General features: G+C 40.8%; 4 protein-coding genes, 1 long non-coding RNA gene and 1 pseudogene across 7 annotated transcripts; 3 read left to right on the forward strand and 3 right to left on the reverse strand.

Annotated features, from left to right (window-relative positions):
- Positions 1 to 198: 198 nt before the first annotated feature.
- LOC140769782 (putative pentatricopeptide repeat-containing protein At5g52630) lies at positions 199 to 2331 on the reverse strand. The gene is made up of 2 exons (XM_073110650.1): positions 380 to 2331; positions 199 to 286 (listed from the first exon to the last, which is right to left on the reverse strand). Exons 1-2 carry the CDS (start codon positions 2329 to 2331, stop codon positions 199 to 201), a joined length of 2040 nt encoding a protein of 679 aa, XP_072966751.1.
- An 871-nt stretch (positions 2332 to 3202) lies between these two features.
- On the forward strand, positions 3203 to 7514 carry LOC140770582 (kinesin-like protein KIN-8A). Of its 2 annotated transcripts, none has more exons than XM_073111835.1 (7): positions 3203 to 4395; positions 4882 to 5155; positions 5359 to 5409; positions 5491 to 5583; positions 5659 to 6021; positions 6260 to 6937; positions 7108 to 7514. In XM_073111835.1, the coding sequence occupies exons 1-7, from the start codon at positions 3602 to 3604 to the stop codon at positions 7198 to 7200; spliced, it is 2346 nt and encodes a 781-aa protein (XP_072967936.1). In that variant the 5' UTR covers positions 3203 to 3601; the 3' UTR covers positions 7201 to 7514. The 2 variants fall into 2 exon arrangements, with proteins under 2 accessions (XP_072967936.1, XP_072967937.1); XM_073111836.1 differs by having other exon boundaries at positions 3205 to 4395; positions 7175 to 7511.
- Positions 7515 to 8187: 673 nt separating this feature from the next.
- On the forward strand, positions 8188 to 8914 carry LOC140769562 (uncharacterized). Its single transcript, XR_012105928.1, has 2 exons — positions 8188 to 8562; positions 8709 to 8914. It is a non-coding gene; the product is annotated as an uncharacterized lncRNA (long non-coding RNA).
- Positions 8915 to 9056: 142 nt separating this feature from the next.
- Positions 9057 to 13134, reverse strand: LOC140769559 (probable isoprenylcysteine alpha-carbonyl methylesterase ICMEL2). 2 transcript variants are annotated; one of them, XM_073110292.1, is made up of 12 exons: positions 12688 to 13134; positions 12475 to 12551; positions 12316 to 12385; positions 12143 to 12223; positions 11962 to 12036; positions 11743 to 11844; positions 11134 to 11271; positions 10819 to 10884; positions 10565 to 10705; positions 9981 to 10071; positions 9651 to 9816; positions 9057 to 9497 (listed from the first exon to the last, which is right to left on the reverse strand). In XM_073110292.1, the coding sequence occupies exons 1-11, from the start codon at positions 12969 to 12971 to the stop codon at positions 9655 to 9657; spliced, it is 1287 nt and encodes a 428-aa protein (XP_072966393.1). In that variant the 5' UTR covers positions 12972 to 13134; the 3' UTR covers positions 9057 to 9497; positions 9651 to 9654. The 2 variants fall into 2 exon arrangements, with proteins under 2 accessions (XP_072966393.1, XP_072966394.1); XM_073110293.1 differs by lacking the exon at positions 11962 to 12036.
- Positions 13135 to 13786: 652 nt separating this feature from the next.
- LOC140769560 (uncharacterized) lies at positions 13787 to 18184 on the forward strand (annotated as a pseudogene).
- A 701-nt stretch (positions 18185 to 18885) lies between these two features.
- LOC140769558 (proline-rich receptor-like protein kinase PERK8) lies at positions 18886 to 23599 on the reverse strand. Its single transcript, XM_073110291.1, has 8 exons — positions 21204 to 23599; positions 20613 to 21017; positions 20381 to 20467; positions 20222 to 20292; positions 20044 to 20120; positions 19773 to 19920; positions 19285 to 19446; positions 18886 to 19195 (listed from the first exon to the last, which is right to left on the reverse strand). The coding sequence occupies exons 1-8, from the start codon at positions 22015 to 22017 to the stop codon at positions 19010 to 19012; spliced, it is 1950 nt and encodes a 649-aa protein (XP_072966392.1). The 5' UTR covers positions 22018 to 23599; the 3' UTR covers positions 18886 to 19009.
- Between the last annotated feature and the right edge of the window lie 18 nt (positions 23600 to 23617).

Below are 23617 nucleotides of genomic sequence, written 5' to 3' on the forward strand. Positions count from 1 at the left end.
TTTGCAGTCAGTGCCCGTCCAAAATATTGGTAGGGAGTAACGAAGCCAGGTAGGAAGATTTTGAAGAGCTTTAGATTTTAGTAATTGGATGTACTTCTGGTTGTGTATACATATCTTCTGGTAGGTAGGAAGATTTTGATAGAGCATCTATCTCGCCTGTACAATCTTTTACAAAGTTTATGTGTGCTATCAAGAACGTCATGCAGCCAAAAGCATTTCTGGAAGTTTTGATGCTCTCATCTCCAATCCATGCAACAGATGACTAAACCAGAAATAGAACCCAATACTGAAAAAGATTGCCACTGTGCAATAATTGATAAAATTCACACTTACTGGATGATTTACAGAATGACATTAGAAGACTTTTTGGAGCAACTACCAAAAATCATCACAAGAACAGTGTCCCTGCACAAAATGATGATATCTATTTGGATCCTTCAAGATAATCTCTTTATCGTAATTTAACGATACAAACTTGAAAACTTTATGACAATCTCTACAAACTCTTAGGTTCTTGCCTATCCGGATCACTCTTTCTCCTCCACACTGTATGAAAACAAAAGCCAAAGCCAGTTTCTCTGTATGACCACATAAATCAGTCATCTTTTGTTTCTCACTTACCCTGTGGCCGACATTTGATGTATCTGGCACAACTCCAGCCCTCTGCATCATTAGACCTAATTTGTCTAAGAAGTCATAGATATCTTTTGAGAATGTCTTCAAGTGATCACCAACTGTGAACTTGTATACCTTTTTCTTCACTTCCACCCAGCTACATGCAGTATCTGGCTTCAACCTCAAATCCTGCATGACTGACCTCACCCTAGAAAGATCCTCCCACTTACCAGTTTCAGCATAGAGGCGAGACAATAGCACATAGTTACCTACATCATATTGGTCTAGCTCTAAGGCTTTCCTAGCTGCATACTCCCCCAACTCAAGATTCTTATGTGTCCTACATGAAGAAAGAAGTGCACCCCATACAAACTTGGATGGTGCAATAGGCATCTTCTTTATGAATTCATGAGCCTCCTCAAGACGGCCAGCACGTCCATATAGATCAACCATACAAACAAAATGCATCATCCCTGGGACAATGTTATAATCTCTTTCCATGGAATGGAACAGCTCTCGACCTTCATCAACTAGCCCACCATGGCTACAAGCTGACAGGATAGAAACAAAGGCGATTCCATCTGGCTTAATTCCTGATTCTTTCATTTGCATAAACATGTGTAAAGCTTTTCTACTGAAGCCATGGGAACCATAGCCGGAGATCATTGTGGTCCAAGTTACCACATTCCTTGTGGACATGCTCTCAAAAATAGTAATAGAAGACTTGATATTCCCTGTCTTTACATACATGTCGATGATAGCATTGTAGAGCCCCAGTGTTTCTAGTTCACTGTGCTTGTTAGTACATTTGAGGATGAATCCTTGTATCTCTTTCCCTTTCCGAAGGTCATTAGTTAACCCACATACACTCAACACTGCAGCGAGTGTAGAAGGTTTAGGATGCTGCCAACCTTCTAAGACCATGTCACGGAATAGTTGGAGAGCAGCCTCAAACAACCGATTTGAAACAGAGGTATTGATGATCGAATTCCACGAAACCAAGTTTCTTTTTCTCATTCTATCAAATATTCTGTTAGCATAAATCAAGTTTCCACATTTGCCGTACATGTCTAGAAATGCAGTCTGCAATATCATATCCTCGTTGTCAAGAAGACCATATCTCAAAGCAAATCCATGAAGAATTCTTCCCACTCTAATCTCAGCTAATTGCGAGCAAGCAGCTAATACACTCGTTATGGTAATCCTTGTTGGCCGAATTTTCTCTTCCATCATCTTAAAGAAGCAATCCACAGCCTGACTGCCAAACCAATTCTGCGAGAGTCCACCGATCATAGCAGTAAACAAAACCACATCCCTTTTGGGCATTTCGTCAAACAACTTGTATGGGGCATGAAAGTAGCCATATTTGAAGTACATCTCTATCAGTCCGGTGCTGACATAGAGGTCAAACATGAAGCCAGATTTGATAGCAAAAGCATGGATTTGCTCTCCATGGAGAGGAGGCTCTTCAAGCTCTAGAGATAGCTTGAGTAAGGACGGAACAGTGAATCTATCTGGTCTAGTGCCTCGCTTCTGTGATTCCAAGAAATGGGTAAGTGCCTTTATGGGATTTCCGGAGCTAAGATGAGATCTTATAGTGAAATTGAGAGAGAAGGCAGTGTACTGCCTAAATTCTACACATGAAAGAGAACATGATGATAATTTGCCTATGGCATGAATTGACTTCTCGTGGAATGCCAATTTGCTACTCTGCATAGATACCAACTCTGATGCCCACTAATTTCTGAAACTAATATCAAACACAGAGATGGCATCCACAGTCATTTACTTCCAAGACTATATTTGTATCGAAGTATGAGCAAATTGGGTCAGGTCGGGTCGGGTCGGGCAGTATCAGGTCAAACCGTATAAAAGTAGTACCCGAGAGAGTTATGCCATAAATAGTGAATAGGTTTTGGATCATCTTTTCATTATCTGGAATAATTGATGGAGCAAGTGGTTGTGCTCATAAGAACACAATATTTGCACTATTTTTATAGAAGCCCATTGGCAACATTTATTCATTCAACGAAGATGATTTAATATATAATAAGAAAGAAAAAAATAGAGCGACGATTCTTTAACATAAGTCTCATAATTGATTATATATAAAACAACACAATAATAAAAATATAAGATAACAAGTTCTAAGATACAAATAAAATATAATACTAAGCACAATCTAAAAAACTTCACACAGGCACAAGATGCCTAAAACTAGGCGTGCAACTTCCTCACAATTTGACAGTTGAAGACATGTCTGTAAATCTTTAAGTTGGAGAAAGAAAAATTCAACATAGCAGAAATATTAAAACCAAAATGCCACTGATCAAATAGCAAGATGCTAATCTACAGATGAAGATGATTAAGCGTAGGGCAACCAAGCGAACAAAATATTTACATTTAGTCAAGTCATTAATGACATGCATATGTCCTTATTTATGAGGCTGTGTTAACTCTTCAAGGCCCCACTAATAGAGCATCTTTCCCTAGTAACACAAATCCAAGAGGATCAAATATATGCATCTTATTTCCTTTCCTTTCCTGATCCTAATTGTTTTGAAGTCAAAGAACACTTTCAAATCTCCCGACCGTTAGAGCCCCCTGACATCTTCTCGACCGTTGCACCATCCAAGGTCCCAAACCCCTTCATCTCAAATCCCTGACCGCCGTCCATCGACATCCATCCAACGCCTCAGATTGCCTCCACCGTGACCTTTCTCAAATCTCCCCTCCCCCCTTTTCTCCTTATCCCAGCTGCTTCATCTCCTGCATTCTACTGTTACAAGAATATACTCCACCATCTCATGAAACTCCATTTTCTTTTTCTCAACCTCCATCCGAAGATCTGAGCTCGCTGTCAAAAAATTTGGATTTTGGTACCTGGGTCGTTGGGGGAAAAAAGTTCAAATTTCCATGCCTGAATAGCTTCTCGTTCCCTCTTCTGGCCTTCTTGATCCATTTCTTGTGGGAATTTTTAGAGACCATGCCGGTCTCCACCCGGTCGCAAGTCTCCATCGACCGCAACCGCAATGAGGCAAATCTTGCCGGCGATCGGTCCCAACTGCCGCCGCCGTGTCCCGGCTCGTCGCTTCTTCGCAATCCCCACCATGGCCTAAAGGAGAAGTTGAGGGCCCTCACCCTCTACTACGAGCAGCACAAGCAGCAACTAGCCTCTTCGAGCGAAAGAGTTCCCGCCTCCCACCATCCGAGCGTCGATCTCCTCAACTCCAACCTCAAGAAGAGGGAAGAAGAGCAAGAAGAAGTAGCCAAGAGGAGGAAGGAAGAGGATGGAGATATCGATTTGCCAATGAAAGAAAATATCGTGCTGCCAAGCCCGCAAAAGGCTGCGAAGAATCACGTTGTGTTTCCAAGAATAGACGCAAAAGAGAACCAAGAAAGTAACCACATTTTGGGCATCTCCTGCCCAACAAAGCGGACGACGACGGCGGCGAGGAAGTTGTCCATGGGAGGATTAGGAACGCAGTCGGAAATCAGGGTAGGAAGGACCAAGGTTTGCTGGGAATTAGGAGTTCCGTCGGAGAATGCCGAGACGGGAAGTAGGATTCTTGTCTTCGTCAGGCTCCGGCCGATGGCGAAGAAGGAGAAAGACGCCGGGTCGAGGCCCTGCGTCAGGATTGTGAACAAGAAAGACGTCTACTTGACGGAGTTCGCCTTGGAGACCGATTACCTCCGGCTGAAGAGGGTCCGAGGCCGCCATTTCTGCTTCGATGCCTCGTTTCCGGATTCGACGACGCAACGAGAAGTTTATTCTACCACGTAACTTTTCTCATCCTTCTTCGATGCTTCGTTAAATTCATCTTTATTTTCTTCATGGTAGTAGATTTATTAAAGTCGCATATATCAACATATAAATTGGAATTCTAGTTAGTATGCATTAATTGCTATTTGCAGGTAATTGATTGGTGTAATCATATTAGCAAAAAACAAAATTATCTCGTGTAATTATGTCCATATCTTCCATCCGAACTTTTTTTTCCTGATCAAACCACCAAAAAGTATACAAAAGTTGCGTTATTATTATTATTATTATTATTTTGGCTAAATTGTTGAACATTATCCACAACTAGGAATTTTATAAGCAATTCAATGCGCAACTTCTGGGACAATATTAGGCTGCCAAAACTTCTACTAATTCATTAGCATAATCTGATCGGTTTGAGTTAAAATAACATTAGACAGTTCACAGATAAATGCTTGGATAATTTTCATGGCATTAATTCCATACATGTTTGTGTTCTGCAGTACATCAGATCTGGTAGAGGGTGTTCTCCAAGGGAGGAATGGGTCAGTCTTCTGCTATGGGGCTACAGGAGCTGGCAAAACATATACAATGCTGGGAACTATGGAGAACCCAGGAGTGATGGTGTTGGCCATCAAGGACCTCTTCCTTAAGATTAGACAGAGGAGTTACGATGGGAACCACTCCGTTCAGCTCTCTTACCTTGAGGTCTACAATGAAACTGTCAGAGATTTGCTGTCTCCCGGTAGACCTCTCGTCCTCCGAGAAGATAAGCAGGTTGGTCAGCTTGGCATGATCTCAGAATAACACTTTCTATACTTTGCTTTGATGAAGATTATCTCATATATCTTTCTTTTGATTCAATAATCGGTAGCAGTTCCTGGGAATATATTTTTCTGCTAGAATTCTCTGTAAGATATACTACATACTGACATTTATTCAGAGACTAAAAGGAAATGACATTTTGTTAATCATTTCAGGGAATAATTGCTGCAGGCCTCACTCAGTACAGAGCTTACTCAACAGATGAAGTAATTGTTCTTCAATCACTTATGTAAGGTTAGCTGTGGAGCAAAAAATCACAGATAGGTTTTCTGTTTATCTCCTTGCAGGTAATGCAATTACTTCAGCGAGGGAATCAAAATAGAACGACTGAACCAACTCGAGCAAATGAGACCTCTTCGCGCTCTCATGCGATACTTCAGGTTGTTTTCGCCAATGAAAATTCCTTTAGTCCTGCTGAATATGGACCTTTTGAACTAACCTGCTAAATGTTATAGGTTGTTGCAGAATATAAAGTCAAAGAAGCAGGAAACATCGTGACCAGAATCGGGAAGCTTTCACTCATTGATCTTGCTGGATCAGAGAGAGCTTTAGCAACCGATCAACGAACACTGAGATCACTTGAAGGTGCCAACATTAATCGTTCCCTCCTTGCACTGAGCAGTTGTATTAATGCTCTTGTGGAGGGGAAAAAGCACATACCCTATCGCAATTCGAAGCTGACCCAGCTTCTCAAGGATTCACTTGGTGGGCAATGCAACACTGTTATGATTGCCAATATCAGCCCTTGCAATCTTTCATTCAGTGAGACGCAAAACACTCTCCATTGGGCAGACCGCGCCAAGGAGATCAAAACTAAGGTTTGTTGAAAAGCAAATTTCAGTTGTAGAGGAAAGATATATAGTTCTATATCAAACAATTTCTTACTTGAACTAATCCTAATGTTGTTTGTGTAACATTCAATGATCAGAATGCAATATTGTAGTACAAGTTGTTCATGTGTCAGTATGCATATGACTGCAGCTATAAAATCTTGCAAGATTTGAATATGTCATACTAAATAAGTAGCAGACTGAACTCAATATTGTCTTTTTCCAGGCAATTGCTGCGAATGAGGAAGGAATCAAAGTACCAGAATCGGAAACTGATCAAGCAAAACTAGTACTAGAGCTGCAGAAAGAAAATAGTGAGCTGAGGCAGCAATTGATGCGGCATCAGCAGAAGCTACTGACAGTCCAGGCTCAATCACTAGCCACAAACTCCTCACCAGTACCTCATGCAGTCCCCTCCTCTCTCATCTCTTCGCCATATTCAACCCAACGGAAGCCTAAGCGCTCTATCTTATCTGGAAATTGCTTCACCCCCGACTCAAAAAAGAAGCCTGCCGATGATGCGCAAGTGAATGAACTACAGAGGAAAGTGAAGAATTTAGAGACTGAGATGGAGAGGCTGAAGAAGGAACACATACTGCAGCTTAAGCAGAAGGATGAGTTCATTCGCAAGTTGGTTACTAAGAATTATTCAAAGCCTTCAGAAGGAGGAGAGAAAAGAATTGTCACAAGAGCAAGTCTACGTAAAGGAGAAAGGGATGCAGTAGAAAATGGTGAGCTTAAGAGCCCAATTCACCGTTTCGCGTCACCTGCGCCAACCGCCAAGAAACGCACCTTCTGGGATATAACAACTGGTAATAGCCCGTCGGTTCTTGCTGCTAATGGCAGGAAGACAAGAAGCCATGTTGCTGCCGAGACACCAAAGGCCCCATCAATGCTACTTCAGGTATAATTTCTTGTAATTAGCAACACATACATTGATTGCATTTGAGAATAAGCATTAACATAGAAGGAAACATTCGATGTTTCGTACAAAATGTATGTCCTAGAAGGCTTTCCCAGTCTCCTTTTCTTTGTCTTTCTTTTTTGTATGTGAGTATTCCCCTACTGATGCAGCTTGCATATGATTGTTTCTGGTTTCTGTTCTTGTTGGGGCCTCACATTGCAAATCACTTCCTTTCAGCCGGGCTTCACTCGTCAGAGAGCTGATCCATTCAAGCTCTAAGAACAAATGATGAGGAGGAGCAAGAAGCGAAGAGGGTGTACTTTGTTCTTCTCTTTATTCGCTACACTGCAGCTTGTTCATTAACGTATATCTCTTATTTTTTAGGCACAGTTTGTTTGAACAAACTGGGATGTCCTTTTCTTTTTCTTCTGTTTATTATTGTAATCATTCAAATTCTTCAGAATACAATGCATTCATTTACAAGAGGAAACACCAAATTCTCCTATATGAGATGTCCTCTCTGGAAGTAATCGTCAGAAGAACTTATTGAATTATTTAATATAAGTTGAATTTATTGGGCCTTGTAACTATTAAACTCATCTTTCTTTCAAATACATTACCAGGAAATCATATCATTTCTACGCTTACATGAGAAATTCACAAACAAATCATTAGGAAATGAGATTTATGGCAAGAAGGCACAAATTTGTAAAGAAAATTATTCTTCCATTTCTTGATTAAAGAAGAGATCAAATCAGCTACTTACATGATTAGTGCTCTGCTTATCCAATTTCAGGTAGAATGACATGAAATAATGTTTTATTTTTCTTTCACTAGAAAACAGAGACCTATAACAACAAATCGGCAAGCAGCAAATATCAACATTCTAGTATAACATCCATAAGGACTTAAAAGACCATTGTAATTCTTTTGTTGTCCAATCAACCATAAGTAATAACAGAATAGCCTCTAAACACTATGCTTGCTTCCTAGATTAATCATATTCTGGAACATCATCACTTTCTTGTGAAGTGCAAGCTTTGAGCATTATTCTCTTATACCATATCTACATCTCTACCTATTTGCTTTTGGAATGAGCAGTATCTCATATTCTCATCTATCCTAACCAACTAGTATGCAAATTTGAGACTGTCGAACGTGAAAAAAGAATAGCCATGCAACCACTTCGTCACTTGATCTCATGAACATATGCTTCTAGTGAGACCCATATGAGAAAATGCATCCAATTCCATGTTAAAAGCTTCCAATAGCCACCAGTTATTCCACTCCCACAAGCTACAATAATTCAAGCCACTTTGTTCTTAGATTCTCAAAACAAATCTGAGGATTTAAGCTCTTGGTGTCTGCTATAAATACCGTTGCCTGGATAACTCCGAGAAACTCAAGACAAGTCCACTTCCCAAAGCTTCTCTCTTTCTTCCGTGGTGCAACAGGAGAGAGAGATCCAGGAAGAGAGAATGGCATCCTTGAAGGCTGTGAAACCAGTTGGGCTCATGGGCCAGCCCAAGGAACCTGCCAAGCCCAGTGAGAGTGCACCAAAAGCATCAGCCTCGAAGCCGGCCCCTAAGAAGGCCGAGCTGAAGCCCAAGGAGCCCAAGAAGAAGGTAGACTCTCATATTATTATAATTCTTCTCTTCTAATTCCGTATAATTTTACTTTTTCAACAAATTATGAGCTTAAAAAGAAAATTTATGAGAGGAAAAGAAGAAACTAATTGCATCAAATTGACGTATAGTTTACTCTCAAACAGGTTAGGAGTAGGAAAACAACAGCAAAGAATTAACGGAAGCTGGTTACGTGGAGCTTCGCTTGCATCCAGAGTTGCAATTCCTCTTCTTTTCGGTTTTCTTTTTCTTTTCACCCCCCTCTTCTCAGTGTTATGGTGAGTCTGGATGTTAAGACTCTCCAACTTGGATGCTTGACTGTGCCAAATAAAGTGGCTTCTTATTGACTCTATTTACTAGCAAGCACTCTCAGCTGGTTCTAGGAGAGGCTTCATCATGTGAGCAGAGACAAAAATACTTAGTAAAAACAACAAATATTCCACAATAACCAGGATTTATATACTGGTGCTTAGTGAGGATAGGAAATGAAGTATAATCCAATCAACAGTATCTGTAAGAAATATACTGCAGACGCCGTAGATATTAAGAAAAACTTACTATCATATGCAGCATTATGACATCGTAATGAAATTAACGCATATTGAAAAACAAATATTGCGCAAAACTGGACATAACAGTTCACTTACATCAGCATCAACTTCTCGACCAGTTTCAGATGTTTCATCAGAGAATCTATATGAAAGAGAAGCTGCTAATAAAATATATACAACTACCTAATCAAATGCCCCAGAGTTCTAATCCCTTATACTGGAACAAAAATTCCAGAAGTCTTCTGGTATTGTACCGTCGTTCATCCATCACTTTTCTCCAGAGCTATCGTGTTGTACAGTTTTTCCAATTCTTTGTGTGCTATCGTTGCTGCTGCTTGTTTTAAACATAGATCAGCTGTGCAAACTCAATAAATTATCCTTCTCCTGCATGACACCACACAGATGTGCATAATAATTAGTTTATCACTTAGAATTCAGCACTATAGTTTGTTTTTATACTTCAAACACCTCAATGCTTTTGTCACATCAAGATCTAAAAAATGATTAGTAGGAAGGCTGAGGTAAAACAATCATCACCTTCTCAAAAGGGGCTTATTTGACGAGCCAACTTCAATTGCCATTCGGGAACCATGCGCTGTGGTATAGGTGCTACAGCAGCTTTGGCAAGTGCAGTTGCATCACTGGCAAGGATGACAGCAACAATATCTTCAACTAGTTCATCTCTACCACCTCTAAGAGGATCCTACAAATGCAGATTACCCAATTTTTGCATTAAAAGAAACATCCATGTCAAACAATTTTTTGTAGTCTTTCTCCTTAGATAATAGCACAACAAAAATAAAACTTAAGCAGGTTTAACCACATAAGTTTGAAATAACTAGCAATCTGAGTTACAAAAGGTGCTACCTGCAGAAATAAATCAGTGTGTGTTTTGCCTTCAAATAGGACTAATTTAACTTGAGCACCAGCACTCTGAAGCACATCAGCAAAAGTTTGGCTACATATGATATTAGAAGTAATCAGCAAGTATGAGTTATATCAAGAAAAGTACATAAGCAACTTAATGTAATTAAGATCAATTTCTTTCCAAGAAATAGCCTATCCAATAACAATAATGGAGTGGGAAACTAAGTTGACTAGTAATAAACGGAATAAAATAAGTTAAGTAGATGATGTTTGCAAATAATGCAATAAGAAGATCATGTTTAACAACTTAAACCCTGGTACATGAGAATCCAAGTTAACCTGACTTGAGAAGTTACTGTTAGTTATGACTAATTTAGCGAACTAAAACATACAATTTATGTAATGTTAAAACCAACTGTTCAGGGTTTAATGGTTTACATGACATTAATCATGTAGCATCACACATTCATTCAAACTATATTGAAAAGTTGTAATTAATCAGTAGAGATAATAAAATGTAGGGAAATTGAATTAAATTGAAGATGGAAGGAAAATTATAATAATAAAGTTCCACTAAGGTCAACCTGGCAGATGATGGTATAGAATAGTCGCCTGTTCCATGGAAAAGTATAATAGGAGGCAGCATAGATATTACTTGTACACTTGACTCTTGCACCACAACTTCTGGAGAAAAATGCCGTAAGGATTGTTCTCCCTCCATTATGCTGACACAAAATATCAAATCACGGTATTTAAAATGCTATATGGCAAATTGACTCAAAATAAATGTATCATCAAAAGAAATACTGATAAAAAAAAATCTTAGTGGTATGACTACCTGAGAAATATCTTGCGATAAAGACCTCGTTCATGGAAATGATCGACCAGGTTTAGCATATTATATCTGTTAATGCAAGTGTAAGTTAGCTTTGTTGTGATCACGATATTAAAAAAAATTCTTAAAAGAGAATAACCATAAAGTGCATCCTTAGTCAGGCAAGAAAAGGCAAACTACTCCAAAGTCCAAATATTTCTGCTTCAGCAACTAGAATGTATCACTTGGATTCATTACCATCTTAAATATGACGTACAAATTAATAATGGAGCCAAAAGATGAGGTCACCTAGAGAATATTAAGCACTTGAGAACTCACCCTCCAGATAAACCGAAGTAGGCTTTTATCTGGGATGCACTCCAGGTAGTGCTTTCTCCTCTTGCTTCTTTATTTGCCTGATCCACGAGGTTGCAAGCAGCAATATGTGCACCCGCTGATTGTCCCATTAAATAGATCCTTCACCATAGGTAATGGAAAGATAACTAAAAGATGTAATACTAATGAAAAATAACTAAAATATTAGAAATTTAAAGTATTTCTCCTAAAGCAATTAGTTTTAAGTTGCCAAATGGAATCCAGAATATATTGAGAATAGGATCCTCAGAGAATATTAATTAGGTTTCTAAGGTGCCAAATGGTAAAGAATGAAATTCTCACACCTAATAATGCCCATTAATCCCAAAAGGAATGTGCAGAACCGCCACATCAAGATTGGCTTTGAACCAAAATTGACTCACCACGGGGTGCAATGACGATCCATGTCAATTAGCTATCAGAATGTAAAATATGATTTGACCTTCTAATAAAACATAGGGCTCATTTTATAAATATTGAAAATACAAGTTATAAACCACAAATAGGTGAACATGCAAGGTGTTAAATGCAAATTTCTCTTAATAATATAAAGCAGCGTTGACATATGCATACTGGTCAGGGTCACCTCCATAGCTAGCAATATTGTTGCACACGAATGAAATCCCTTGAGAAGCATCTCTCACCATATCACTTATGGTCCCTTGAGGAAAATTTCTGCAAGAAATTTCAACTAGAAGGTCAAATGAAGTTGAATGATATAACCAAAGAGTCTCTATGCACAAATATGAATATGAAATTATATACTAACATCGCAGTGCCTTAAAAGTACACCTGTAATCGATGCAAGCAACAATAATTCCTCTTTCCGCCAACCTCTTCCCTAGGAGAGAACCCCATGCCTTGTAACTGGAAATCGAAACCCCCCCCCCCCCCCCAAAAAAAATAATAATAGTGCCTCAGAAGGTCTATTTTCTGATGAAGTACCATTTAATAGCAGCATTTATTAACTTACCCAATGATCCAAGCCCCACCGGTTATAAATGCCACCACTGGCCTTGGCCTATCGATCTCTTGTGGTAGATATAAATCCAACCTACAAAATCGAAATTTTATCGGGTCTGACTTAATAGAAATAAAAGAGATTCATGTCATATTGTCATGCCATTCAGAGGTAGGATAACTTGCCGATTTCTCGGTTGTTCTCCGTAAACTACACTTCTTCGGATCTGGCTTGAGAAGAAATAGTAATATCCAACTGTACAAATAAAAACAAGTTATTTTGAGTACAAAACCAAATCGAATCCACTGACAAGCCGACCAAGCATCACCATCTTCTCATAATACCTTGTAGAAAGCCTGGCATAAGCAAGATTGCATAGAAACTGAGTGCAAGAAACCGTGAAATCCACCTGTAGCCTACCCTGTAAATAAAATAAAATAAAAAACAAATGGGAGAGAAGATTAAAGATTCGATTTCGGATATACACGCATTATGTCGTAAAGTAAGCAAAAAATGTCTAAAATTGGGGGATAGGAAGAAAGCCAGATCACCGCTACCCGAGGTATTGGAGGAGAATTAACGCGAGGCGGCTGACGAGGTAGGTCTCCGCGGCCGCGTGCCCGACGTCGCGGCGGAAGGACGGCCGGCCGCAGGCGGCGTGGTCCTCCGGCGACCTCCGTCGTCGGCTCCGAGAAGAGGTCCGTCGTAGGAAGGGCGCCTCGGGATTGCCGCCATCCGCGGCGGTACCGTTAGCCTCGGGATTCGCGACCTCCGACTGCATTGGCGCGGGAGGAGGAGAGGAGGAAGAGGAGGAGAGGGAGAGGAAATGAGTGGGTTCCATTTAAAAGGCGCGTATAATTTGGGGCCACGTGGAGTTGGTGGCCGCGCTTGCTTCGCTTTTTAGAATTCTTGGAGGGAGGGAGCCGGAGAAGGCAAGAGGTAGCCGTTTCTCGCTTTTATAGATTTATCCGTATATAGAGGGAGTGGAAGTCTATGAGTACACGCATCAAGATTGGTGTGCCAGCATCGACCAGCGACTCTGACGGTTGATCCTGAGGATGCATAGGATTTCGTATGGGGGATTCTCGCACGGTGTTGGTATGAAGATCGCCAGCTAAGCATCTTGAAGGTTGTAGAGTTAGTGGGCCAGCCTACGAATCTGGCATTAGCTGTGGAGCCGAAAGGAAGTGGGCGGGGGTTAAAGAAGGGGCCAGGGCCAACCGCCCAAGGATATGCTAGAAGATAAATTTAAGTAAACATCATAGATATATTTTGCCACAAAAGTGCAGTTTTTAATTATACGAGATTCTCGATGCATCTCAGGCTGGCAATTTTAGCTCCATGCTACAATGCTTCAATGCGAAATTTTGTTCGAGATTTGGTAAGTTGGTTTTAAAGACTCAGATTTTACTGAACCTAGACCCTAGTGGAGTAAACGCGAATCTGGATTCTGGACTTCACCCGTTTACGGAATTACGACGATCCGAATGGAGCGCTGAGAATGTGAGAAGGGCAGAATCGAGTACTCGACACAGTCCCTCCTTGTCTTCTGAAATTGTGGGGTTTTTCGTGGTAAATTACGCGCGTCTTGGTGATCTCTGAAGCGAGGAGATGGGCGAGGAGAGCGACACCGACACGCACAGGCTGAAGGGGGATCGCGGCGGCGGCGGCGTGCGACTACGAGAAGGACCCACGATGGGCGGAGTAGTGGTCCAACATCTTGATGATCCCAACTCACATGGCCTCTCGAGTCTCGATCCGACGTCGTCGACCAATTCAAGCGCAGAGTGACTCGTCGTAGGCTTCACCTTCTTAGCCTTGTCTTTCTTTACTCTTCCGATCGTTTATCTACGCGTGTATTCTGTCCGGGAAGGAATTCGAATATTTCCTCCGTTGGTTTTGTCTAGTTTTGCTCCTAGGTTCTGAAATCGTCGAAAAGATTGGATTTTGATGCTTGATTCAGGGTCCTTTTAGTCCTCTGTTTATCTCGGAAGTCATGATGAAGCAATATGATCGGCAAAATCTTGGAGTCTCTTGTCTGTTAGATTTCCATGCAGACTTCTGTCTGAGTAGGTTGAATTGAATGATGTTTGGTTTCTCGGATTGTTTTTAGGACAGACTGCATCCCTAGTCGTTTCATCAACCTAGATTCAGAGTGGTACTCAAAAGAGAGAAACTTGGTACATGATCAAGTTGTTGATAAGAAATATGAAGTTAACCACGACCCTAAAGAAAATAAAGAGAAGAGCCGAGGAATACATAGGGGTGTAAACGAGCCGAGCCTGAGCGAGCCGGCTCTGGCTCAGGCTCGGCTCGAAATTAGTTTCGAGCCTCACAATGTTGCTCAGGCTCGGCTCAGCTCAACCCGAGCCGAGCTCGAGCTGAGCCTAACCGAGCTCGATTAGAGGATGAGGCGGTGGCGACGTGGGCGGTGGCGACATGGACAGCGACTTGCCGAAGGAGTCGGAGACGGACGGAGGAGGAGGCCGACGACGGAGGAGGAGGCCGACGACGAAGGAGGAGGAGGAGGCCAACGACGGAGGAGGAGTTGGACGAGGCCGACGGAGAGGAAGGTGTGGCGCCGTGGTGGTGGCTTGCCGTCGTTGCCGATGGAGACCGACGGGGAGGGAAGAGTGAAGGTGATCGGGTGGATGAGGGTGAGAGTGAAGGTGAGGGTGGGGGAATTGATGATGGGGAAGGTGATGTGATGGGAAAGGTGAAGTAATTAATGAGGGTGGGGTAGGTGAGGGTAGGTGAGGGTGGGGTAGGTGAGGATGATGAATGTTGGGGTAGGTTACGGGTGAGAATGAGTTAGTGAGGGACACGTGGCAATATTTCCTTATGCCACGTGTCCTTAGTCATAGGGACTCAGGCTATCGAGCCTATCGAGCCGAGCCTGAGCGAGCCGGCTCCAGCTTAGGCTCGACTCGATATTAATTTCGAGCCTATTATAATGGCTCGGGCTCGGCTCAGCTCTGATCGAGCCGAGCCGGACTCGAGCTTCACCCGAGCCGAGCCCGAGCTGCTCGTCAAGCCTGACAGCCCTAGGAATACACTGGTAGGTAGTAAAGGTACTGTCAAATGTGAGCACAAGACATAGTTGCTCATTCAAGCATCCAAGCAGGGGCATATTTGAAATAATGTGATTCTGATAGTTGCGTGATGCTTGCTGTCTCCTCCTTTCCTCTAAACATAGAGCAAGACGATAATGATGCTATTGCAGGATCTTTTCCATTTTTGGGGGCACTAATTGATAGCTTTTGACACTTTAATATGGTGATAATGTGACATATTCCTGCCTGAGCCATGCCATAGGTCTTTGCCTGTTTGGCAGTTATCTTCCTGTTTTAGAAAATTGTTTTCCTAGCTGTTGTTTCTTTTTATGTAAGGCTGTTATGCTTTTGGCATACATTATGAGAAACTTTTAATCCTTAGATAATAGATAATTCTTTTTGTTTGTTTGGATGCGGCATCTTCCATTTACGCAAACGATCTTCTTTGATTTCTAATAACTACAAGATAAAAATTCGACCAACCAGGCAAGACCCAACAGGTCATATAAACCCTACAGATCATACTTACGACCAACCATCAGTTATTTACTTGATTATTCATCTTTATGACTTGCTTTCTAAACTTCCTCTTTCTTACAAGATATATGCCTCTTTAGTTCTAGCTCTCAGATTCATGTCATCTACCACAGGATCCTGATATTGTGGTTGAAGGAATATCTTCGACTAGTTCTTCTCAGTTGTCTAGAGCATCAGGAAGATCTTCATCTACATCAACACCTTAAGATGTCAGACCACATAAATCAGGTGAGAGGAAGTACTCAACCGCTCTTGATCCTTACATTATTAGTTTCTAGGAGAAACTTAACATAATTTTGTGTCTTTGTATTTTTTATGTTGGAACTGTGATTTCTGGTAGGATCTAGTTCTGGAACATCTGCACCAACTGGCAAGGCTGCAGGTTCACCGTGGTTGGATAAACGGCCAATACATTTTTCTGTCAATGCTTGGGTACAAGAATGCATTCCTTTTTGCTCCCCCATATTGTCATAAAATTTTATGTATGTGGAGCTTATTTTCAAAGTTTTTACCTTCGGAATTCCGTGCACATATCTGTGTATTTGTGACACAATGATATAGCCTCATACTCACAGGCAGACCTTTCACTTGTGAATAGCATATGTAAAAATATCTTTACTCGTTATTATGTGTTTACTTGGCCTTTGGTAGGTATTACTTGTTGCTCTCTTGGCATCCTCCCAATAGTACCAAGACATCTTTCGAACAAGGCATATCGACTGTCATTGCTGGGCACCACATGCTCCTCAGTATGTTCTTTATACATTCTTTATGGGGTAACATCTTATGATCTCATTAACTTTTGTTAGTTTATCTGCTTGACATTCTTTGGACTAAACACCCTGCATCAGTGTAATGTTTGTATGACACCTTACCTTTTTCCCCTATCCAGAAACCAAGGGCATGGAATCTGCCTTTCATTCAATCATGGTTTCAGACTGTGATCGCAGCAAAGGATTTCATCCATTTCTATTGCCTTATGTTTGTTACATCTCAACTACACTTCAAGTGTGAGCAATATTCCTCTGCTACTTGGATGTTTAAAACTTCAAATCGTGAAAAAGAAAACATCTACTTGTTGGAATATTTTTGGTTTCCTTCTGTGTAATCATCTTTTGTTTTTATTTTCATGGCAGTCGCTTTGATACCGGATCTTTGTTGGGCGCTTGAACATGTTGCCAAATTTCCAAGAGATATTTTACGAGATCCTCTTTGTACTGGTACATGAACTTAATTAATAGCAGTTCACTGGTAGCCCATGTTAAAATCTGATGTGATGTCTTCATTTTATGGTCATAAAATACTGGGATGGATGAGATATCAAGTGACCAGGCTAGCACAGAAAACTGCTGTTTGGTTGTTTATCTATTACTAGTAGTGGGGATTATCTTTGCCAATACATCATATATGACGTGTTCATGTTACAGTTTCTAAATTCTGAGTAAGTCATTGTATGTCATTCCTGAAGTTATGCTTAGATACTGTTTATTTTTTTTTATCTTTAGGAAATACTTGGAGAAACCTTGTCTTTGGGTAGAGACAAACAGCATTACACTCAGTATCCTGAATTCCAACACAGAGATTCTGCTGGGTTTTCTTCTGATCATATCTCTGTTCTCGTAAGTCAATGTTGTTCTTTGCCATTTTATTTTATTCTTTCAGACCCTGGCACCATTTAAAACTCTTATCATTGTTAATGCAGGTGGCAAAGCAACATAATTTAAACATTTATGTACTGGCAGGTTATTTCCTATTTCCCCATTTGTTGTGCAAAAACTAATTCTCTTTTATTTATTCCATCTGATTGATATAATGTGCAAATAGATAAGGGTCATATTTGTTTTTGGATGTAATCTATACCTGCTACTGTCAGCATTGTCATCCTGTTGACATGTTTCCACACTGCTTACAATTGGTGATATATTGTTTATCATATTTGATGACAGATTACTGTTAGCATCCGTTGCTCATTGGGTTATTCTAGGCGTTCTATGATTGACATCTTAAATGTATTAATTGTTTATATGTTTGTATGGACAGCTGCTGAAACTCATGTACCATGCTCCTGTAACTGCCGGTTATCACCAAAGTGTGTGGGCGAAGATTGGGCGGACAGTTAACCCCTACATATGCCGCTACACACCTTTCCTGAACACCCCTATATCTTCTATTCAGAGATGGTAGTTCCGGTAGAAGGAAGGATGGAGAAGATGCAAAGAAACCTGCATGCTGGTGTTTGCCGCCTATGGAAAGACAAATGGAGAAACTAGTACTTTAATTTTTTTTTCCTTCTATATATGATCCTTTTTCTTTTTGTTTTCTTTTCTCCTTCTTGTGCTGTAGTCAATGATTGAAGTTTGCTCATTGCTCACAGACCAAATTTGTAACCATTTCACAAATTAAAATCATACATACTGCTGATGCCGCTTATTAGATAGGTCATTAGATAGACCTATCAGTTCTAGTTCTGGTACCCGACTATCTGTGCTGGATAACGTTTACTTGTGTTGCAGCATAGGATGTTATAATGAAACCAGGAACTGCTTCATTGGTAGCCACAGAACCAGTATCCTTGCGTTGAGAACTTTGGGTACAAATGGATCATGTTCTTATTTCTAACCCTTCTCTGCTCTATGATATGGGTCCTGCGGTTATATTAAGTACGTTTAATTGCTAGAAAATAGATTCTAATAAGGTATCTTATTTTAGTAAAAGATGATGAAGTTATCTTTTTCGTAGGTAAGGAAGTTGCTTGTTTAATTTATTCGTTTCTTTTCCCAATTTCTAACAACCAAAGAAGTCATGATGGTTTTCAACTTGCATCTGCTTTGCTGAATAATAGCGTATGACTCCCTCAAAGTGAGCATCAGATTACCTGATATTTGTGCCTCATTTCATAATGGGTTAGAATTAAAACACAAATATACATCTGTTTGATTACTCTCAATGGGATGATATTTCAAATGCATCGAGTCCCTGAGGTATTGAACACAACAGAAGAATTAATAGCATTAAACTTGGACTTATTTAACTAAGCAATACCAACCAACCTTAATCCAGAGAAACTCTTCCTTTTTCTGTCGGTTAATTCCTGAATATTACAATCAGTTCCCTACCTCAAGGAATATAAACATAAAAAGAGATTTGACAAATTTAAGTACATGATTTATTCATCCCATTAAAGAATGAGGGAATGCTGAATCACTCGAATCATATTAAATAATAATAATAATTACAAGAAATAAATACAAAAAACTCTATGTTAAGGTGAAAGGGGCCTCTTTACAGATTACAATTCTCTCCTGTTCCTCCATCTAGTTTGGCTAAGGTCACTGTCATCGTCTTGACTGCCGTATGACCTCATCTGGAAATTCTTAATTTCTTCGGATTGTGGTTCCATGAATATTTGACTCTGACCCGGTGTGACACCATTGGTTAGATCCAAATCAGCTAAGCTATCAAGAGCTCTCACCACCTGACATTAGAGCATATTAACTCGCATGTCAAAAACTCGGGAATTAATGTTGTATATCTATATAGTTCACTCAGATTGCTCAGACTTACCTGCCCCATTCGAGGCCTCATTGCTGCTGAATTGCGAACGCATGCAGCTGCTGCTTCAACCATAACATACATCTCACCTTCATCAAATCTTCTCTCAAGCCTAGGATCTGGTAGATCTCCAAAATCTCGATTTTCAAGTGCTTGAACCAGAAAAGGTCGAGCCTGAGACATTGGCAATTCAATTAAGACTACAGTCAAGATTTCAAGATATTTTGACTACTTATCTTATCCTCTACCATGAGAAATTCAAATATGTCATATTAAAGAAAATAGAAAAGAAGAAAATCCATCCATGAAATCAATATTCATATGCTTTAACGCCAATGAAAGAATAATATGGCATTCTCAATTATGTTCTTGAATCTGGTTATACATATTTTATGATAGATGCTGAGTATATTTTGGATACACAACTTTCCTAAGCTACTAAATGAAATATGCAGTAGAGAAAAATAACTTGCGATGGGATTTGGCACCAGAGAGCTCACCCATTCAACAAGACTCTCATCTCCTAAAGGTTGAGATGGATCAACAGGCTTTCGTCCAGTAATAAGCTCCAATAGAACAACCCCAAAAGAATAAACATCAGATTTGGAGGTCAACTTGCCAGATGACGCATATTCTGGAGCCATATATCTGCAAGTAAAACAGAAGTGTAGCTTTGAGAAGTTGAAAGTTATGGAGAAGATCAAATCGGTACTTCAAGACATCTTGCTTAAAATTAGCAAGACATTTCCAGACTTCACATGGTTTACCTACCCAAATGTGCCCATTACACGTGTAGAAACATGCGTATTAGCATCCAGGGCTAACCTTGCAAGTCCGAAATCAGAAACCTATCACATGACCACGAGTAAATGGTGATCTTCAAGGAATACAACAGAAGGACCAGAAAAAAGTAAAGGCAACAAGACTGAGCTTGCAGTTTGTAGCAAACCTGAGCTTCAAAGTTATTGTCCAGAAGAATATTGGAGGATTTTATATCTCGATGAATAATCCTTGGGTAACCTGGTCAACAGGCATAACATCAAGAAATGTGAAAAATGAAAAGTGAGCTTAACCTGGTAAAAACATAGGTGGGATAATTGGATATTACAATCCTCATGTAGATAGGCAATTCCACGAGCTGCCCCAGCAGCAACCTTAATCCTTGTAGGCCAATCCATAAATGGCCTTTCTTTCCCTGCAAATGCAATTTCAAGAGACATTAACTATCTAGGATTCAGAATTAATCATTATGCTGACAGATTTTCCAAACCAAACAGCATTATTTCTTAACATCATGGAAATTAAAAAAATAATGAAGTTAAAGATTGATAGTTTCTTACTATGAAGATGATAATGAAGTGTATTATTAGGCACATAATCATAGACAAGCAATCTGTTGTTTTCAGATATGCAGTACCCAACAAGTGAAACCAAATGCCTGTGGTGAACACGGCTAATAGTATCAACTTCTGCTTTAAATTCACGTTCCCCATGCGCCCCACCTTTTAACTGTTTCACAGCCACTGCTCTACCATCTACCAAGCTTCCTTTGTACACCCAGCCAAAACCACCTTCACCTAAAAGATTCTGACTTGAGAAACCATTTGTAATCACTGATAGCTCTTCAAATGTAAACCACAATTTTGAAAGGCCTAGCCCTGCTTCTGATGGTGAGGAGGCAAATGCATAACTTCCCGAACTGTATCTTACAAGAGGATATACGGGAGACCTCTGATAGGATGTATCTGGTAAGAAAACAACTAAGATCAGTAAAAATGGCTATGGTGGATAAAAATCTAAGTTAATTATGGATGTAACATACAATCATCTAGTAGTCCAAGTTGCAATGAATATAAGTTACCAAATTATCAGCACATAATAAACCTATAGCGACACAACTGGGAAGGTGAAAGACATGAGCAAGACATTACCTGATTGCGGGGATCCAATTGGAGAAGGCATAAAACCCCCAGGAAAAGCAACATGGCCAACCGGCTTTCTCCGTTGCTTCACAAACAACACAGCTGCTCCAATAAAAGTAAGCATCACCAGTCCTGTTACAACACCAATTGTAGCAGCGGCATCCTTGGAGATTACAATGTTATTTGCGCCGCTGCTTTGATGTCCTGTCGAAATTTGACTAGAATTCAGTGCAGGTGGACTACGTGGTTTATGGAGTGGAGGAGCAAATGGAGGACTATGCCATGGAGGAGAAGGTATCGGTGGCTTAGAAGGGGGAGGTGGACTTTTGTGTGGCGGTGCCAATGGAGCTGGGGGTGGGTATGGTGTCTCAGCAGGGGGAGGTGAATTGATAGGTGGGAGAGCAAATGGTGGTGGTGGTGGAGACAGGTACATATGCGGATCATTTTTCGGAATTGGAGGAGGGGCTGAAACAAGAGGTGGAGGTGGCGATGGTGGTGGTAGTGGTGGTGGTAGTGGTGGTGATGGAGGAGGAGGAGGAGGAGGAGGAGAAATCGTCGAAGGCGGTGGAGGTGAATAGTAGGGTTGCGGATAAGGATCAGGAAGCGGCGGAGAAGCAGTAGGAGGGGGTAGAGGTGATAGTGCTTGAGGAGGTGGAGAAGAGGATGTGGGAGGAGGGGAATTAAAGGAAGGTAAGGGCGGTGAGGCCACGGGCACTGGGGAATCGGAGAGATAAGGTGATGGTTGAGATGACGAAGGTGGGGAGGCGTCGGAAGCAGGCGGCGGAGGAGGAGATAGATAGGAGTAACCATAGTCAGTGACCATCTTCAACTCCAGAGCACAAACCTTCCAACTTTTCCAGAATAGAACCTTAAAGGTGCTTCCTTTTTTCCAATTAGATCACAAAATCAGCAATCTTGAAGCCCATCTGCAGGGAAACTGACACTGCAAGTGATAGTCTTCTACAATGTGCAATCCACTACCAGAGAAATAGATTTCTAAAATCCGTGATCAGAGGAAGCATAAGAACTCCTTTTTAATGGGATAAAACCCATATCTGAAACCAGGAATCAGTCTCATTCTTCAAACCAAATCATCAAGAGTCCCTGCAATGCTCCAGTAGGACCAGTACCCAACCGAGCTAATCTTCAGTCCATTTTTTGACAACAGGAATCAATGGCAGAACCACCAAAAGATGCAAGATTTTCCTGACAACCAGACAAATGCAGCAGAAACTATTGACTTGCCTCAAGATCCAATCTTTCACGAGGCAGACTTCACCCAGAACAAACAAGACTCACACCATAAAACAGCTTGGGTTTATACCTCGGAGCTTGTCTTGTTAGAATGCAGCATTCCTGAAGCAAGAAGGAACAATGGACGTTAAAACTCAAGCCAGATGCGCACGGGCTGGAGAAGGACCCACGCTCACATTCTCCTCCTCCTCTTCCACCTCTCTCTACTAACCATAGAGAACGTGGCAGCGACTCAGTTGGGCTTAGTTTTTCTTTTTCCATTATTTTTGTCTTTCGGTGCTCTGAGATGAGATAGTTGTGAACAGTGATAAGCTAGCTGGAACGAAGACCAGCTCATATGCTTCCAATATTTTAACAGCTCCCGGACATTGTTAATTCGCTTCATATGAGTTCATACCCCAACACCGCTTTAATCTACATGATGTTTCCTTACTTTCATGATAATTCTTTCATATTACACCCTACGTTTAGACGAATTTGCGGTGGTGGTTAACGCGCAAAATTTTCGTCAAACTGACCCAAGATTTCTCTGCTCATTTTAAAGAACATGGTCCGAACTGCTTTTAAGGTGTTGATACGCAAATATCTCTATTCTCTGCGGAAGTCTTGGCTCCTCTGTTCACTTTTGATGCTACGAATAATACGGTTGGACCACAAGTGAACCGGTATTGTTGTTTGGCCACTTCTAACAACCAGTAGGTCGATACAAAGTCAACTGAGATCTGGTTGAATCACTTCCGATGACACGTCCTCTCCACACGTAAGAAGAAAGTAATTATTGTACAACATGACCAAAGACTTGACTTGGGGTAGAAGAGGTAATTCGATAAAAATAATGACCAACCATCCTCCCAAAAAATGCAAACGACACCAGCAAAGAAATAGAAAACAAGTCCAGATTAAGTCTACGGGCCTACGGCCAAGTCAACGAAGGGGCACAACAATGGAGATATTGGGAGGTGGGAGCTTCTCGTTCCTTGTTAAAAATATGCGGACAATTCAAAACTGGGCTCAGATATTAAAATAAGCTGTGAACAGCGGAGCAGATCATAATTGCGTCCAATGATATCAAGCAAATCTTTAACAGGGGACGACTTTGATATCTGTTACCTTTAGACACGAAGATTCGAGTTGCAAATAATATATCAGCAAAACTGGTACAATTATGC

Source organism: Typha angustifolia, chromosome 11 (genome assembly GCF_048772165.1).
Source record: "Typha angustifolia cultivar Huaian chromosome 11, ASM4877216v1, whole genome shotgun sequence".
In the NCBI taxonomy this organism is placed as follows: domain Eukaryota; kingdom Viridiplantae; phylum Streptophyta; class Magnoliopsida; order Poales; family Typhaceae; genus Typha; species Typha angustifolia.

Bases quoted from the DNA above. Each gene is read 5' to 3' on its own strand.
- LOC140769559 (XM_073110292.1), bottom strand. From the start codon at position 12,971: ATGGAACCCACTCATTTCCTCTCCCTCTCCTCCTCTTCCTCCTCTCCT. The intron at 12,224-12,315 runs GCAAGTTATCCT...TCGATTTTGTAG, and splicing joins GGAGAACAACCGAGAAATCG to GTTGGATTTATATCTACCAC. The intron at 10,885-11,133 runs GTGAGTTCTCAA...TTGCATTAACAG, and splicing joins TACTTCGGTTTATCTGGAGG to ATATAATATGCTAAACCTGG.
- LOC140770582 (XM_073111835.1), top strand. From the start codon at position 3,602: ATGCCGGTCTCCACCCGGTCGCAAGTCTCCATCGACCGCAACCGCAAT. The intron at 5,156-5,358 runs GTTGGTCAGCTT...TAATCATTTCAG, and splicing joins TCCTCCGAGAAGATAAGCAG to GGAATAATTGCTGCAGGCCT. The intron at 6,022-6,259 runs GTTTGTTGAAAA...GTCTTTTTCCAG, and splicing joins CCAAGGAGATCAAAACTAAG to GCAATTGCTGCGAATGAGGA.
- LOC140769558 (XM_073110291.1), bottom strand. From the start codon at position 22,017: ATGGTCACTGACTATGGTTACTCCTATCTATCTCCTCCTCCGCCGCCT. The intron at 20,293-20,380 runs GTAATATCCAAT...CCTGTTGACCAG, and splicing joins TGCCTATCTACATGAGGATT to GTTACCCAAGGATTATTCAT. The intron at 20,121-20,221 runs GTTTGCTACAAA...GTCATGTGATAG, and splicing joins ACAATAACTTTGAAGCTCAG to GTTTCTGATTTCGGACTTGC.
- LOC140769782 (XM_073110650.1), bottom strand. From the start codon at position 2,331: ATGCAGAGTAGCAAATTGGCATTCCACGAGAAGTCAATTCATGCCATA. The intron at 287-379 runs GTAGTTGCTCCA...AATCTTTTTCAG, and splicing joins TGTTCTTGTGATGATTTTTG to TATTGGGTTCTATTTCTGGT.